This window comes from Nasonia vitripennis (genome assembly GCF_009193385.2).
Source record: "Nasonia vitripennis strain AsymCx chromosome 2 unlocalized genomic scaffold, Nvit_psr_1.1 chr2_random0007, whole genome shotgun sequence".
In the NCBI taxonomy this organism is placed as follows: Eukaryota; Metazoa; Arthropoda; class Insecta; order Hymenoptera; family Pteromalidae; genus Nasonia; species Nasonia vitripennis.
Genome location: NW_022279614.1, coordinates 181,193 through 199,195, shown reverse-complemented (window position 1 = coordinate 199,195; position 18,003 = coordinate 181,193). Strand labels below are relative to the sequence as shown.

General features: G+C 36.1%; 2 protein-coding genes across 3 annotated transcripts in view; one reads left to right on the top strand and one right to left on the bottom strand.

Annotated features, from left to right (window-relative positions):
* Positions 1 to 1,182: 1,182 nt before the first annotated feature.
* On the bottom strand, positions 1,183 to 6,555 carry LOC103316813. 2 transcript variants are annotated; one of them, XM_031925252.2, is made up of 6 exons: positions 6,292 to 6,555; positions 4,812 to 4,893; positions 3,256 to 4,165; positions 2,932 to 3,178; positions 2,642 to 2,858; positions 1,183 to 2,563 (listed from the first exon to the last, which is right to left on the bottom strand). In XM_031925252.2, the coding sequence occupies exons 2-4, from the start codon at positions 4,830 to 4,832 to the stop codon at positions 2,964 to 2,966; spliced, it is 1,146 nt and encodes a 381-aa protein (XP_031781112.1). In that variant the 5' UTR covers positions 4,833 to 4,893; positions 6,292 to 6,555; the 3' UTR covers positions 1,183 to 2,563; positions 2,642 to 2,858; positions 2,932 to 2,963. The 2 variants fall into 2 exon arrangements, with proteins under 2 accessions (XP_031781112.1, XP_031781113.1); XM_031925253.2 differs by lacking the exons at positions 4,812 to 4,893; positions 6,292 to 6,555 and having other exon boundaries at positions 3,256 to 3,288.
* A 2,720-nt stretch (positions 6,556 to 9,275) lies between these two features.
* LOC100114150 (coiled-coil domain-containing protein 6) overlaps positions 9,276 to 18,003 on the top strand; it is a 119,651-nt gene continuing 110,923 nt past the window's right edge. The window contains exons 1-2 of the mRNA XM_031925194.2: positions 9,276 to 10,216; positions 11,734 to 12,274. Of these exons, the coding sequence (XP_031781054.1) occupies positions 9,995 to 10,216; positions 11,734 to 12,274 (763 nt within the window). The 5' untranslated portion in view covers positions 9,276 to 9,994. The remainder of the gene's footprint in view (positions 10,217 to 11,733; positions 12,275 to 18,003) is intronic.

The following is an 18,003-nucleotide window of genomic DNA, read 5'->3' as shown; positions in this document are numbered from 1 at the left end:
ACGGCTTTACTTAAGTAGCTGCAGTAAACGCTACTGTTCTTTTTTATCCATGTAGAGATCCGGTTCAGGATGGTAACGTTCGCAAAGCTTGCTCTGTCTAGGCCCAAATATAAAAAAAAATAAGGGGTGCTGTAAAGCGCGTTGGCGAAAGATTGAAGGCTACTTGCACCCTTATGTTAGTACTGTTGCGCATACTTTTCACTTAGGACAGTCGCGCTTACGATGCGTTCATCAGGATCGTTGACCAACATTCAAGCCTCTTTCACACTTGCTAAAATATATGTCCAGGCTGATCCCTTGCCTAAACAATACCTTACTGCTAGATGATACTGTACTTTTCTTGAACCACTTTTAGCGTTGTGCAGTTTTTCGGTATTTATCATGACTGTTTTACCACTAACTCACTTTTGTTAAACAGAGTTGTTTGAGTTTGGCCAGTCAAATAGCAGTATGTTTATTTTCTGGCTTTTTGCTGTTTTGCTTTATGAGTTGCTGTCGTCCTGCTTAGCTCGCTTACTTTGTCTTTTTCTATTAGGAATCTTTAGATATCACTGTCGTGATCCGCACGCCGATGAACCGGCTACTATCGTAGCATGCCTTACTCTGTTAGAGAAAAATAAATAGTAGAGTAAAAATTATTGTTTACTCTAAAAATACAGTCATAAATTGTTGCAGTAAGAATTTTTGTTTATTTTTTAATGGAAGTGGAGTACTAAAAATATATCAATTAAAATAAAAATTAGTCATTGAAACATACTTAAGTTTAAAAGATTTCTGTAATTATTAACTTTTCTCAAAATTAAAATTTTATTACTTGAAAAGATAGAAAGATAGAATGCTATTAATGATGAATTCATAACAATTATTACTTCCAAATATATCTAGTAACTCGTTCTTGTTAAAAATATTTTGAAAATTTCAGAATATTTTGAAACTTGATAATACTAAGTCACAATAAAAAAATCTTTATCATTATATTTTTTCAGGACACATTTAACGATATTGCTGAAGAAATAAATCCTCTTATTGATAATAACGCAAATCCTAGAATATATCCTGCGGATAATGATGTTGGTATACACGAAAGTAGAACTACCGAAAATGAACCAAATCTGCACCCAGATAATGTAAATATAATTGGCTTTTTAAAATTTTGCTAAAATCAAATTCATGAATATTTTATCATATCGAGTCCAAATTTATCTATTTTATTCTAATCTTTAATATAAAAGTTGCATAAAGCGCATTTAAAATTGTGTATTCTTAGAATAAAACATGGCACAGAGTAATTACTCGAGTTTAAAACGTTTAATCTACTTATAATTTAGTTCAAATAAATAGTTTAAAGTACTTAATTGTTTCTTGAATTACTTATGATAATATACATTCAATTACATAAATTCTATATTTAATTAATTTTTTCAGGATATTTCAATGTGTAATCATGATGATGATCACCTCTGATTAATTTACCACATTTTGATATTATCAACGGTTTTGTAATTTGTTGCGAAGCAAATTACTAATTATCTGCTTGATAAATGCGATCTGCATCTTATTGATGATTTAATCAAAAGTATCAAGATTCCACATGTTGTAAGTCGCTTGTCTAGACCATTTTCAGACAGAAACTATTGGAAAGCACGGGAGTGGGAAAATTAGATCATATACCCTATTGAAAACAATGACGTAATTTAATGACGTCATTGAATGACGTCATTTAATGACGTCATTTGTCATGTCAGGAATTGGAACAAAAAATGACGTCATTATTTGCTTTTTAAAAATATATATATGTATGGAAATGACGTCATTTTTGCTATATTTTTAATACACATATAGAAATGACGTCTTTTTTTGCTTTATTTTAATACGTATATAGAAATGACGTAATTTTCGGGATGCTTACTCTTGCACGAAAATGACATAATTTTTTTTATCGCGTTTTATACAGTTTTAATGCACAAAATGGTATTAAAAGTTGGACTCAAAATCGATAGGAATTTTGATTGATTTCTATCAACTTTTATCACCTTTCTTTAGCAGGGAATGTTTAAAAAATAAATGAAACGTATTAATAGCTACGCAGTTAAACATTATTCGCAGAATAAACTTTAAATGTATCTTAAACAATGTACGAAAAATAAAGGATCATTGTAATCCATATCTTTGGAAAAGTGATAATTCTAACGTATCACAAACATGTTTTAAAAATAAATGAAACGTATTAAGAGCTACGCAGTTATGCGTTATTCGCAAAATAAACTTTAAAAATATCTAAAAATAAATGAACATCTTGAATGCATAATATAGTAAACACTTAATATTCAAAAGTGTAAACATAAGGTTTAAGAATCAGTATCATCTGATTCCCGTGGTGAATGTGATGAATCCTCAGCTTCTTCATCGTGCCTGTTCAACAGTTTCGATCTTTCTTGACAAATTATGACTCCCAATTCTCTTCCAAATTTATTTATTCGTTCTTTTCTTGATTTAGCATCACGTTCCGTTGAAACATCGTACGGTATAAAATTTCTTTCAAGTAAATACTGGACGTAGCCTCCTGTAAATGGAAAAAAAAATGTACAATAATTTTATATAATTTTTGCAAAGCGTAGATCGTAATATATATAATTCATACGTTTTAAGGCTTCTCGTTTTCTTGGAGTTAACTCCACCCTTTCTTCTTGACTGTTGGTCCTATCTATCTGTACAGCCCTTTGTACGAATTCACGCAAATTCCAAATGTGAGGTACTACTAATTCACGTAAAAATTTGTATGAAGTTGTAGCATTTATAGCTCTCTTCCAGTTTTTGTACGGTACAGAAACCCCGTAATGGATATGAAACATATTAGTCTGGAAATAATAAATTGAAAATTATTTGATAAAAGTATATTTTTCATGATTATATAAGTTTATTAATTTGTACCTTCACTATTTTCCCAGTATTATCGTCAATTTTTATATCCTCCCATTTTGTGAGTTTATTTTTTTTCTCCATCCCGGAGTTAGAATAGTCATCAGAATCGTAAAAACATTCTTTAATTTTTTTTTGTACTTGCGTTTCTTTTCCACCTGCTTTGTAAATTTGCCCTTAGTACTAACTGTTAGTGTTTTCTCTTCTTTAGATTTCTTTGCCCTATTAACGCCAGATGGGCCTGCAACTGCATTGTCCTCTGATGAAAAAAAAATGGTATATCATTACACTTATTAGTTAAGTAACATAATACATTTATATTACGTAACAACTCACCGAATGCCAATATCCGACGTGGTTTCATTGGATTTGAGTGCGAATTTCGCGATGTAGGTGGTGTAGAAGCAACAGATTTCTGTGCTAGCTTTGTCGGTGTGACATCAGGAGAGAATGGCAAATGATCTCTTGTAGCAGCAGAAGACACTGAATATGTTTTTGGATGATTTTGACGTGTAGAAGAGGATAGAATTTTACCACTATCTGCAGCCTTTTTTGAAGTTGAAACAGGTATCTCCATATGTGTTAAAATGGTTGTCGCTTGAGGTGTTGAAGTTGATCTCTTACGCTTTTGTGATGCTTGAGAAGAAGACTCTGGCAAATTATTAGTATCAGTCTCGTTTAGTGTGAAAGCTGGTGTCACTGTTGAACTTAATCGTTTACGGGTTCTTGATACAAGTGAAGGAGACACTAGCAAATTATCAGCATCAGTCTCGTTCAGTGTGAAAGCTGGTTTCGCTGTTGAGCTTATGCGTTTACTGGTTCTTAATGCTTGAATAGCAGATAATGGCAAATTACCAGTATCAATCTTGTTCTGTTTGAAAGCAGGTGTCATTGTTGAACTTGTCCTATTCCGTCTTCCTGATACAAGTACAGGAGACACTGGCAAAGTACAAGTATCTGTCTCTATATGTGTCAAAACAGGTGTCCCTTGAGATGTTGAAGTTGACCTCTTACGCTTTCTTGATGCATGAGAAGGAGACTCTGGCAAATTATTAGTGTCAGTCTGATTCTGTGTGAAAGCTGGTATCGCTGTTGAACGTATGCGTTTGCGGGTTCTTGATACAAGAGAAGGAGATACTGATTCTTCTTTCTTTTCAAAATCAAAATTTAATTTTTTTCTATCCAATGTTATAATTTTGTTTTTCATACTACGTTGCGCTTTCTCCATTTTTACAAAATGATCCTTCTGAAAAAATTCAAAACACGGAGCTGTTACATTTAAATACCTACAATTTTTCAATAAAATAATTGTTTGATGTGAGATTACGATAAATGAAAAACTCGACAAACAGTAAAATTTAGTATAGGTAAGTATTAAATTTTTTTAAATGATTTATACTGAAAAATAATTTAAATAATATAGATAGATTCTATATTTTATTTGCAATCATAAATGTTCACATCATTTTTCATCTCAAATGAACAGTTTAGTTGTAAATCTCTGAAATGTGTGAATTAGCTTCATTGGTGATTTCGCGTCCATTTTGAAATTCTTTAATTGAAGAGGTATCATAATGAAAAAAATACTGGCAGATTCTATATGCCATTTGTAACAAAAAATGCCTCTTGTGTTTTCTTGGTAAAGTTGATAGTTTTGGAGAAAAAAATCATAAGCAAATTTTTTACTTAGTGTTGTTTTTGAATAATATATTATAGCGTCCCAATTCTAGCTTCTAAAATCAGTAGTGAAATGCTTGACTACTGGACTTTGTTTGTAGAAAGTTTATACATTTGCTTACAAACAGATATAAATGAAGCTGACTTGGACAGAGCAGATGAAATGTTGCACATTCAAAACGCAAAAATATTTTGGAAAGACTGCTATGACTTACAATATGCATCAATTGTTGCATTTAGTAAAAAGTGTTTACAATTGGGTTCCGCTTTGGTCTCATTCCGCCTTTGCATTTGAATCTGGAAATCATCAATTGTTACAGGTAATTCATTGCGCAAAATGAGTGATTTTGCAAATTTTGCGACTTCTTAACATTAATTCAAGTACTTTTGTGCTCGAAAAGAAAGTTTATCCAACTGCATGTGAAATTGTTCGAAACTATTGTGTTACTACAAAAAAATACCAGTGAAAAAAAGTTATAAATTAATGAATATAACATATTTTGGAAAAGAACTAAAAATACGTCAAGAAAAAGCTATTCAATTTGGTGTATCAGAAGATAGTAGAGTATATTATAGAATGGTGAAAGATGGATGTCTATATGCATCATGTTTAAGACCCAATCTTCGCTCTGATAATTCTTTTGCTTTATTAAAAGATAACAGGACAATAAAAATTCACGAATTTATAGTAGATATTGAATCGAAAAATGAAGTAACGATTTGTGAAGATATAAAAGGTTTACCTCATAACCTCGGTAGCTATCATTTTTTGACAAAAGTTGCATGCCCTAATAATACGACAGTTATAGCAGTACTAACTAATGACATATGTATACTCAAATATAGATGAAGAAGGATTTATAGTACCAGTACCTAATTTATATTACTATTGATATTTGAAAAGATACAAGAATAAAAGTGGGGATATATGAAGAACATCATATAGACAAAAAAGTAAGCAAACAATATATTTAGTTTTTTAAATAATTAGCACTACAAATTTCTTAAATAATATGACGTGGCTAATCTGGGGTGAAAAACTCGATTTCCAGCCCCGTCTCGAAACCTTGAAACTATAATTTGTTAAGTTTAAACTTGGAGGGAGTTCCGCGAGAATTCCACGGTTCAGGATTTCCGTGGTGTATGACGGTATAAATCACAACTCCTTAATTCGTTTACAATTTCGTTTATTGCTCTCTCTTGTAAAACTTCTCCGGTAGATCAGCTTCGTCGCCCACTCGTACTCGCCGCACGCACGCATACACGTTCACGCTCACACACTCGCGAGGCTTGCTGCCTCCGCTCGCTTCTCTCCGACGGGGATGCCCGGTGGCGCACGCACGCTCTCGCAAACACACTCTCTCTCATTCCTTCACTCTCGTAGCCTGATCTTCGGCCCGCCGACGAAGCAGGCCTCCGCCGAGCCCGTGACGCCTCTCCGACCGCTGCACCACTTTCCCTCCTTAGGCCAACGCGCGCGCAATTCCTCGAATTTAGCCACGTGCGGCTTTCTGTTCGCGGTCGACAGTTCGGCCGCGCTTCTCTGCCGCTCACGATTCCCGCGTTTCCTTGCCCATGCGATTCACACACTAATGCAACGATAATCACTTTTCTCTCACTCTCGCTCACACACTCACACTTTTCGCGGCACGCTCGAACAAAGATTAGGACTCAGCCTGGGTAAGATAGACTTACAACGGTCGTGCGACCGACGCGGTCCTCTGGCTGCTTTTGGCTGTCCTGGCGGTGGTTGTCTCGTCTTCTTCCTCGCATCCGTCTTCTTCCTCGCCTCGTTGTCCACTGCTCTTTTCTCTCGCATTTTCTCGGTCCTGGACTGGAGTTTTGTGTCAAGTTCTTGGGTCAGGTCACAGTATACCAATGAGCAGTAGTCGATGATTGGAAATAGGAGTGCTTGCACGAGATGTTTACGCAACCTGAGATTGGTACTTTTCCTGAAAAAGTAAAGCCTATACATTAATGAGTGAGCACGTTTGCATAGTTGTGTAACGTGCTCTTTCCACGTTAGTTTGGAGTCAAGCATCAACCCCAGATTGCGCACGGATGATTCATAGTCGACCCGGGCTCCCCCTATGTTGATGTAGGTGTTAGCAACAGTTGGTAAAGCATTAATATAGTATGGGGAGCCCAGGACGATTGCCTTAGTTTTCAGGACATTAAGTTTAAGGTGATTTTGTGCAGCTCAGCCCATTATCCTTTCGGCATTAGCTCTCATCTTGTCAGAACAAGAATCGAGCTCCTCGAGGTGGCATTGGCTGTAAATCTGCAGGTCATCCGCGTAGATTAGATAGGACACATCTGAATCTAGGCAAAAACCAATGTCATTGATGTACAACGCGAATAGCAGGGGACCTAGAACCGATCCCTGCGGGACACCGGTGTTCAGGGGCCGGAAGGTGGAGAGCTCGTCGTTGTCACCAATAACGGCCTGCTTTCTTCCCGTAAGGTAAGATGCAAGCCGGCGGATGACCTGCTTGGAGAAGCCGAAAGAGGATAGCTTTCTCAGGAGCCTGACGTGACACACCGTATCAAACGCCTTGCTGAAATCAAATAGAAACAGAAGCGTGACTTTCTTTTTGTTTATGCCAAGCCTGACATCATCAGTCAGCTTAATTAAGCCAGACTGTGTGCTGTGACCGGTGTGGAAGCCCGTTTGTAGGTTGTCATTGAGTAGTCTTGATTCAAGATATTCCGAGACTTGCCTGTGCACCAGCCACTCCAGTGCCTTTGATAAAAAACAGAGGAGAGAAATTGGACGGTAGTCAGTCAGGGCTGTTGGTGAACTGACCTTGTTCAGTGCTCGCACCGGCGACATCTTCCAGGCAGAGGGGAAGCGTGACTCGCTCAAGGACAGGTTGAAAATCCGACATAGTAAAGGAGCGAGTATAGACAATGCCTTTGAAATTACAACCTGTGGGATGCCATCGTTGCCTTTGGCCTGGGTGTGGAAGTGCAACACAGCCAAAACGTCCGATTCTGTAATAACCTTGAAGTTGAAATGCTCAGGGAAGTCTAGACTCTCGAGGATACGCAGAAAAATCTCAACTGCAGGAGCCAGTGGATCATTGGAGATGGAACTAAAGTGTTTGTTGAGGTCATCTGTAGAGAAGCGAGAAGGTGATGGTGCTTTAGAGGTGGTGATTCCAAGGTTCTCAAGCTCTCTCCAGATCTCAGCGACATCAGTTAGGGTTGACAGGCGCGAATAATAATAATTCAGCCTGGCCTCCTCAACCTGTCTGTGAGCGTCGTCCCTTGCTACTCTATAAAAATATCGATCACAAGGTAGACGAGTTCTGCGAAACCTTCTGTAAAGTCTGTCCCGTTCAGTCAAGAGGTCACGAAGAGCCGTGGTAAACCACGGGTGACGTTTACGCCTTGGAGTAACAGTCCGTAATGGGGCGAGATGATTTATGGCGTTCGTTAAATTAGCGTTAAGAAGGATGATGCATTCGTCGAGTGATGACGTAGCGAGAGATGACCAGTCACATGTGCCAAGGAAGTTCCTTAGCTTCTCGGCACAGATTCCCTTGTAGTTTCTGTAAGAGTATGCTTTAGGTACGATGCATGGAAACGGGTCTTTTTCGTGCACGTGTTAAGAAAACATATTTGTTTTCTCGAACTTACTCTAAGGAGATTCACCACCGACAATCCCTGCCAAAAGTTCAGCTCGATGCTGCGCTCTTTCGACACGGATTCCCCCTCTCCGCAGCGCAGAGACTTTTGAACGCGCCTCTGTGGAGGTCCCCTCCTACCACCACATGCGGCCCAACGCGCCGCCTAACGGAGCACCATGACGTGGCGAGCGCGAGGGGAGCTTGTAAGCTCAGTCACTTTCGACAGTCAGTCACGGCCTGGCCGCCGGTGCGAACAGACATAGTCAACTTGTACATAGTTTAATATAATCTAGTCTCAATCAGCACTCAGTTTTATTATTTTTCTCTGTACCCTGTCTGTTCGTCCTTTTCTACCCTACTGAAAAAAAGCAGATGACAATCAGCTGATTATTAGCTGATAATCAGCTAATAAGCTGATAATCGTGTCAAAACGTCAGTTGATTATCAGGTGATATCAGCTTAATATTTTTATTTAAGCTGATAGTTATAAATATGCGTTTATATGAGATAAAATGCTAATGATAATCATCAAAAATTTTTTAACCTTTAGTATATTTCTTCGAAGTTGTTTTAAATTAATAACATTTATAAAATTCACATAATAGCCTAACTCTCGCGCAATAGACTATAGCTTAATTCTGTTGTTTAAATCGGTGCGGTCTGAAGTTAACCACTGAGTGCGTTTTCTACACTTCTGGTCGCCAACTCTGACAGAACCGTTCTTCTATATGAGTCCATTGGCAATTCAACTATACCGCAACGCCATAAAGCTTATTAATTTCCATAAAGTGGCGAGTTTTTGAAGCTGATCAACGCCCGATTTCAATATATATATAGATATAATGCACACTAAAATCGGGTTGGTCTCAGCTTTGGAAACTCGCCACCTTATGGAAATTAACATTGGCTTTTTGGCGCTGCGGTATCGTTGAATTGCCAATATTCGTTGATAAGATTAACGCAGCGTAAACTGTTCCTTGTTGTTCCTCGCTGTTAATATGTTTTTCCATATCCCCTTTTTAAATTTCCAAGCCTTATAGATATACAAGCCCATGTAGAAGCTATTACGGTTCCCTGTTCTTTTTTGGTTGTAAAGCCTGAACGGGCCTAACCTCCGTAGCATAAATTCAATGCACCTTATAGCTTATGGCTTGCCTTAGTAATCGCAGTCTCGGACTTCAGTTGTCAAGTTTATTGAGTACATGGCTTGGAACCGATGACTAGTTAAGGAAGAAAAAAAAGAAGCTTTCAGTTATCAGGCAGATTGTTTCGGCTCTTAGTCTTGGGCCTAAGTTGGATTAGAGTAGCACTAGCGCATGCCTATACTGCAGCGTTAATTTTTTACAATACGAATTCACATTCTTCTGTAAAGGACATAAATTCGTTAAAATTCAAAGCTTATTTACTACATTTACAAATAACACGCACTGCGCTGTGTATACACGTATGGACAGAGCTCTTGGTAGCCCCGAAAATGTTATAGCTACGTTACAGCGCTATTCAATTGCACTGAAGGAAGACAAATCAAGATAGAATTATTATAACACATAAGTACATACGTACATGCGTATAATACAAGTTCCAATGCTGGTGGTTTTAGCTGTACAAAACTGATATTTGATTGCAACTCGGCAAATTCAAGTAACAAAGCAGATAAGTACTTTACGAGAGCAAGAAACCTTCAACTTTAACTAACCAGCGAGTTTCTGTGATTTTAACCTAAAAACGCAGTTCCAATAGCTTTAAGATTTTGGATAGCCGAAAAAATGGCCGACCGAGACAGTGCATCTGAGAGCGATTCGAGCTCGATTGACGGTGGTCCAATAATGATGCCGCCGTCGCCAGTTACTCGCGAACAGCTTCAAAAGAGGATCGAGTCTCTTCAACAACACAATCGTGTGCTCAAGGTCGAACTTGAGACTTACAAGCTGAGGGTCAAGGCTCTACAGGAAGAAAATCGTAGCCTTCGTCAGGCTTCTGTCATCATAGTGAGTTTTCTCTATTTCTGCATGAATTTTGTGTTTTCCTAAATCCCTATTTACTTTTAGTTTGTACAAAAAATGTATATTGTTACTTTTTATATCAAGAAATTCTTTATTTCTGCAAAGTTTGAATGCAACTTTCATGAAGTCTATTTTTTTAGATTCAAATTTATAGGCTTAAAATTATTTTAGAGAACTGTATTCTTCAGTTTAGATATAATGATTGATCAAATTCAATTTTAGGATCGCATACCTATAAATTATTTCTAATTTTTTCTAAGTTAATTGTATTACGTTAAGTTCAGTGTGCATGGTTTAGCCTCTTATTTATATTAACTTTGTGATCAAAACTTGTAAGCTATTCAAAAATAAATTATATTCAGTTAGATAATGATGGGATTAGGACTTCTTAACACGGAACAAAAATAAATGCTCTACTGAATTTAAAAGCCAATAAATTTCTTTCTTATTTTAATTGTCAGATTGCAGTTGTTAAAATAGTTATATAAATACACGTTTTAATTAATGATTTCATGACACATGGGAAAACTTTGTTTTGATGTACATTATTTTATAATTAGTCCTGACAAATTATTTTCTTTGGATAACCTACAATCAGCTGATTTTCCACTAATTTAATGCCAAGCAGATGACAACTATCGCATAATTTCCTTTTGATTTCTTAATAAACTTTGAAATTGATTAATACTATAAAAAGAGTTCTCTTATGTGAACTTTTATTTAAACTTTTGTTTTCAATTATTTTGATTTATTTAAATTATATTATAAAGCCGTGTTTTGTTAAACAAATCTCTAAAGTCTAAATATCTCCGAGGTTAGGGCGCGCAAAGAGCGCTGTACAAAATCTAATTTAAGGTAATACTACCTATACCGTGGTAGTCAAAACAAGTCCACTTTTTATATTTTGTTTATTTGCGAGATACACATAATAATAAAGGTTGCATAAATTAAGTTACATTAAATAATGATTAAACATTCGAATCAAACAATTTTATTTACCGTAATCATCAATAAAAAGTTTCAGACAGAAGCTGATTTGACTCATTTTTTTTGAGGTTAAGTGTACATTTTTTAACTTTTATTTGTTTATTACTACGCTAACACTTTCCAAGTTTAGATTTTTGAGGTATCAACTTATTCGTTACATGTTTATCTACTAATCTGCAAAGTTTGGGTGAATTCTGAACGGTCAGTTTTGTGAAATCAAGCAATTACTCAAAAAGTGTAGATTTTCATAAATTAAAATGTTTGTAACTTTTGTCACATGCTCCAAATCTTCATTATATTTTAACTGAATGTTTATCTTATCAATATCTAACAGCATACCAAATTTTATCAAATTCTGAACGGTCAATCACTTTTGGGTACTACTACCTTATCTAAAATACTTCCATGTTTGTAGTTTGCAATAGCACATTGATCAATGTGTGGAGCACTTTTAACATTAAATCAATATTTGAAATGTTTTAAAATTTTGAAGATTTGTAATTTTATTATTTCAGCAAGCAAAAGCAGAACAAGAAGAAGAATTTATTAGTAACACTTTGTTAAAAAAAATTCAAGCACTAAAAAAAGAAAAAGAAACGTTGGCGCATCATTATGAACAGGAAGAAGAATGCTTAACAAATGATTTATCTAAAAAGTTGAATCAGTTAAGACAAGAAAAATGTCGTTTGGAACAAACATTAGAACAAGAGCAGGAGTGCCTCGTTAATAAACTTATGAGAAAAATTGAAAAGTTGGAAGCTGAAACTCTAGCAAAGCAAAGTAATTTAGAACAGCTACGTAGAGAAAAAGTTGAATTGGAAAATACACTTGAACAAGAACAAGAGGCTTTGGTCAATAAGTTGTGGAAGAGGATGGATAAACTGGAAGCAGAAAAAAGATCTCTCCAAATTAAATTAGATCAGCCTGTGTCAGACCCTACTTCTCCAAGAGATATTAATAATGGAGATACAGCTACAAATCTCAGTACTCATATTCAAAATTTAAGAAGCGAAGTGGCACGTTTAAGGCATACTCTACTAATGTCTCAACAAGAACGTACGTTTTCTTTTAATATATTCATTATAAACAACAATCTAGAATTTTCATTTTCTTATACTCATTATATAAAAGGTACAAAATTACAAACCAATAATATTATTTTCTATTGATTCCATTAAGTATTTAAAACAACTAATCTAAAACAAAAATATTTACTAACCTTTCCAAATATATACGAATTTTTTAACAGCAAGTAATAATGTTAAAGTTGGATAATAAAAAAAGGATAGGTTACTCAAATATTTACAGTACAAGTCTTGTTACAGATAAATCAAAATTTGTTTGCTTTCTTGTCTAGGTTATATTGTGCCAAAAAGAACACCCTTACCTTGATAATAAATAATGCATGAAATGAAATTTATGAAGTCAATATTTAACTAAGTATAATCAGATTTTAAGGAAAAACATTATATTGCTTATATGGATATGCACATATTATTTAAATTACATTATAAAATAGAAGTTTTTATATAGAAATAATATAATTTAAAATTATAATTGTAGAGTATTTGAGGTGGCTTATTTGTAAATTGTAAATTGAAAAACAAGATTCAGGGTAAAAACTTTAAGAGGTTATTAATAAGCATAAGAGATCTCCTACCAAAAAAAATTAAATTTCAGACCCTGTTGTCAGATGGTACTAAAAATTATAGTTTTCAATTGAATTTCTGTATGCTGCTGAACCATTTAGGACACTAGATTTTGAACAGCACGCATTGTGTGCCCAAACACCGAAGACGTTTAGATTTCCTGACTTAGATGCATGCGCACTACATGAGCCAATCACACGTCTATCTTCGCTTCACAACATCCGTTTATGACTTTTTTATATAGAAGATTTCCGTATAATTGCGGATGTTAGTGTTTAAATTTGGACTCAACGTACATAAACGTGCCTCATTGTACAAAAACGTTCGTTAGTGTATCGAATCCTTCAATAACATACAAGAATGTACATAAAAAAAAATTATAGAAGATTGAGTGTACATATTTTGTATCTATTTCTGTATTTTTAAGTACGTTTACACGTACTCTGGTATGTTAATGTTCATTTTGGTATGTGTACATATATTTCGTTATGTTTAAGTACATTGACGAATTTTCCCTGTAATATTAAAATGTATAAAGCTTTAGATTTTTGTATAAACAAGTACGTTCTTACACGATCGCGCAGAAGTTGGTATGTTACTGTAAGTTTTCGAACATTTCAGTATGTTTACATATGATCACGCATAACATGGCAAGAAATGTCCAAATTTTAACAGGAATGTATGGGAACATACAAGTATGTACGTACTAAAACTTACTTCCCTGTACCTGATTTCACAGCAAGATATAGTAAAGTACTACTTATTTTTTTCATCTACGTTGTCATATTTCATCATACTTTTTGAACTTTTAAAAATCTTACAGGAATCTTTAAAAAATTTCTAGAAGATCCTTCTGCAGGACTTTGCGAAAATGCAAAAATCATGTAGGATATCCTACAGGAAATCCGGCACAGTTTTTCTGTTATGTAAGGAATATGAGTCCAATGAAATGTTGGTGGTTATATTAAAATATCTCTTATGAAAAACAGAAACCTTGATATCAAGGTTGATACTACCTTGATTGAACCTTGATTTCAACCTTGATATCAACTTTGATATCAATCTTGATTCCACCTTGATCGAAACGAATATCAAACGTGAATTGCAGGTTTAACAGGATAAATATTGATAATGCATAAGTAAAAGCATCAATTGTTAAAATTTATAACCTATACGAATAACAATTTAAGAACAAAAATTGAAAATAGCCGATTCAAAATGACCGACTACGGCATGCGTTTTTGTACTATATGGCTCTGAAAATTTGTTTCTTGTCGTATTTTTATTAATGGGAATGTACGCAGAAATAAATGACAGAGCACATCAGTCCAATGGTTTTTAGGGTCGCTGAACACGAATCTGATATCAGATTTGCAAAATTATTTATTTATTCAAATTATAGCAAAATTGAGGATTTAATGAACACTAGTGTTATTCTGGGGGGTTCGAAGGTCGCTGATCACGAATCTAATATCAGATTTGCAAAATGCACGAAGAGGATCAAATATATACCGTTTTTGGGGTTGCTAAGCATGAATCTGATATCGGAATTCCGTTTTTGTAGAAAAATAATTTTAATTGATTCATATTGATAGATTTTTTATTTTAAAATTGTATTGGCACATCGGTGAAAGACGAGGATAAAATGTAAGGCAAAAATTGTTCAACTAACGTTCTCCACACGTTTTTAAAAAAACATTCACCAAAAGACTACGTTGACACATCGGAGGAAGGCAAGCAAAGCAAGGAATAAATCCAAACCCAAAATACTTAAACAAAAGTACCCCACGCTCGCTGAGTGAAAAAATTTATTTTAAAAATACGTCAGCACATCGGAAGAAGATAAGCAAAGCGACGAATAAATCAAAACCCAAAACGCTTCAACCCAATTACTCCACGCTCTCCGAGTGTAATCATTTATTTAAACTATACCTCGCACTTCGAAGAAAGGTGAAAAAAGCAAGGAATAAATCTAAACCCAATTTCCCTATGCTCTCCAAGTTGAATAATGGGCTGCTTAGTTCGCAAGTATCGTATACAATTTTATAGCACAGCTGCTTAAATCCGGGTTTAAGTCACGCCTATCCGTGACCTAAGTAGTCAGTTATTGCACCGTTTATATCGCACTCGCTAAGCTCGTGCGCTAACCTCACGGTACAATAATGGACTGCTTAGATTACGGATAGGCGTGACTTGGCGGATTTAATCAGCTGTGCTATAAAATTGTATACGATACTTGCGAACTAAGCAGCCCATTAGTGCAATGCGTTTTATCACACTTGCTGCGCTCGGGCGTTAATACACGCCGTGCAATAATCGGCTACTTAGGTCACACGTATCGTAATATACTATAAATTACACTTTGGCACATCAAATGTTTCCTTACTTCGATGTACAGAGGTATAGCTTGAATAAATTATTAAATTCTGGGAGCGTTGAGTAGCACATTAATATTAGATGTATAGACTACAGATATACTGAAACTGCTCTCCTCATGAAACTAGCGGGTGAGGGTTCATACGGCCCGTAAGCGCTGCCAATAAATGAGTAAATAATGCTCTTAATATTGTTACATCTATGAAAATTCATCACGTTCACGTATTATCGCGAGTATATACTTGAGTAACGGAGGGAAAAAAACATTTTTCATTTACACTATTATTCTACTGGAAATTGCAACGCGTGCGGAATTTTTTTTAAATTTTCGCAAAGTATATTTAAATGTTAGATCATATAGTGACGCGTGGTATAGGTGAGTTTAAGAGCGCTCGTTTCAAACGCCATCTCTAATTTCACACTGAGAGAAATACTATAATAAAAATTGTAAAAAATCTAGCAAAAATTACTATGTTACATAGTAATCCAGAGACATACTCGAATTATAATAAATTTTACTATGTTACATAGTAAAATTTGTATATACTAATTTTTACTATGTTTTGTTTTTTTTTTTTTTACATGGCATTTGGAACTCGAAAGTTCATCGCCTCATCTACGCAAGCCTTCCACGCTGCCCTATCTTGTGTCAACCCCACCCAAGATGCACCTCTCCGATCGACACCCACCCGTCCTATTTCTACTAGATCCGCTTTTACGTTGTCCTCCCATCTACGTCTAGGTCTACCTAGAGGTCGCGTTACCATCGGCCTGCCCTTCATGACACGCGCTGCCGTACGGTCGTCTCCCATTCTCGCTACGTGCCCTGCCCATCCCAATCTGCGCGATTTTATTATTCTGTTAATATTTGGTGACGCGTACAGATTGTGTAGCTCATCATTGTGTAGTCTCCTCCATTCCTCGGTTTCCTCATCTTTCTGCGGCCCGTATATTTTTCGCAAGACTTTATTTTCAAATACCCTAAAACGGTTGTCCGCCTGCTTAGTGAGGGCCCACGTTTCGCACCCGTACAGAACCACCGGCAGTATTATTGTCCTGTATATTCTTATTTTAACGTTTTTAGACAACAGCCTCGACTTAAGTAAATTACTCACGGCGTAGAAGCAAGCATTACCCGAATGGAGTCTCTTATTTATTTCGACATTAATCTCGTTTCTATCATTTATGGTCGTACCCAGATACCTGAATTCGCTAACCTTTTCAAAAGTAAAATTCCCAACTCTGAGATCTTCCTCCCCTCTGCAGATCCCTAGCTTATCCACAATCATGTACTTTGTTTTTGATTCACTCACTTCTAACCCTGTATACTCCACCGCTTTTATGAGGATTTCCGCGTTTCTTGCTACCGTTTCCCTACAATCCCCCAGTATATCCAAATCATCTGCGTAGCCTAGTATCTGCGTTGTTCCATTAAGCGTTGCGCCCATCTGGCTAACCTGCATTTTTCTAACGGCATATTCTAACGTTAAGTTGAACAGCACCGTAGAGAGTCCATCCCCTTGTTTTAAACCATCGCGTATCATGAAGGGTTCTGATACATTACCGCCTACTCGGACCTTTCCCGTGCTTCCGTTCAGACATATTTGAATTAATCTCACGAGTTTTTTCGGTACACCGAGAAGTACTAGAATTTGATACATTTTGCTTCGCTTAATAGAGTCGTACGCTTTTTTTAAATCTATAAATAGTTGGTGTATGGTTTCGCAAAATTCCCACTTTTTCTCTAACAACTGTCTTATGGTAAACATTTGATCGCTCGTCGATCTGTTGCGCCGAAATCCGCACTGATAATCTCCTACTATATCTTCCGCGAATGGAGTGAGTCTAGCTTGTATTACGTTTGACAGAACTTTGTAGCACGTTGCTAAAAGTGAAATACCCCTATAGTTATTGCAGTCTGTCTTATCCCCCTTTTTAAAAATCGGTATAATGATAGATTCCTTCCAATTTTCGGGTATTGTTTCATTTTTCCAGATGGCACATACTAGTTTATAGATTTTGAAAGTGAGCTCGACGCCCCCATATTTGAGTAACTCAGCTGGTATAGAGTCATTTCCCGCGGCTTTGTTGTTTTTTAGTTTTTTAATCGCGGCCTCTACTTCTTGGTAGCTCGGTTCCTCCACGTGGGGTTCAGCAGTGTGAATTTCGTCTCCTAATTCTTCGCTATTTTCGTGCACGTTTAATAATTTATCGAAATAATTTTTCCACAGCGACAGTAATTCGTTGTCATTTGTTACGAGGTCCCCGTTTTCGTCCTTCATCAATTGCGCTCTACTCCTAAAACCCTTTCTGATGGCGTTAATCCCTCTGCACATTTCGCGGGGGTTATTTTCCTTACTGTTAGTTTCTATTCTCCTAATAAGATTCTTTTGATACTCCCGCTTCTTATTTCTGTAGATCGCGCTCGTCCATTTCCTTACGTTAGAATACTCTTCTACGGTCCTATCGCTTCTATTTTGTAAGCTATCTAATTTAGCCTTTTTGCGCCTTTCAAACCAGAGTTCGCACTCTTCGTCAAACCATGGTTTGCTCTTTGGCTTTTTCTTTTTACCCAGTACTTTGTTCGCGGCCTCTTTTATCGTTTTTTCGATGTCCCCCCATAAGCTATTCGGTTCGTCATTCCCCTCCGGCGATGTGTTTGCTTCAAGTGCCTGAAACCTGTTATTAATTTCTATCTGGTACCTAATTCGCTCTGTTCTATCTCGTAGTTTCTCAATATCGAAGCTTTCTACCTTGTTT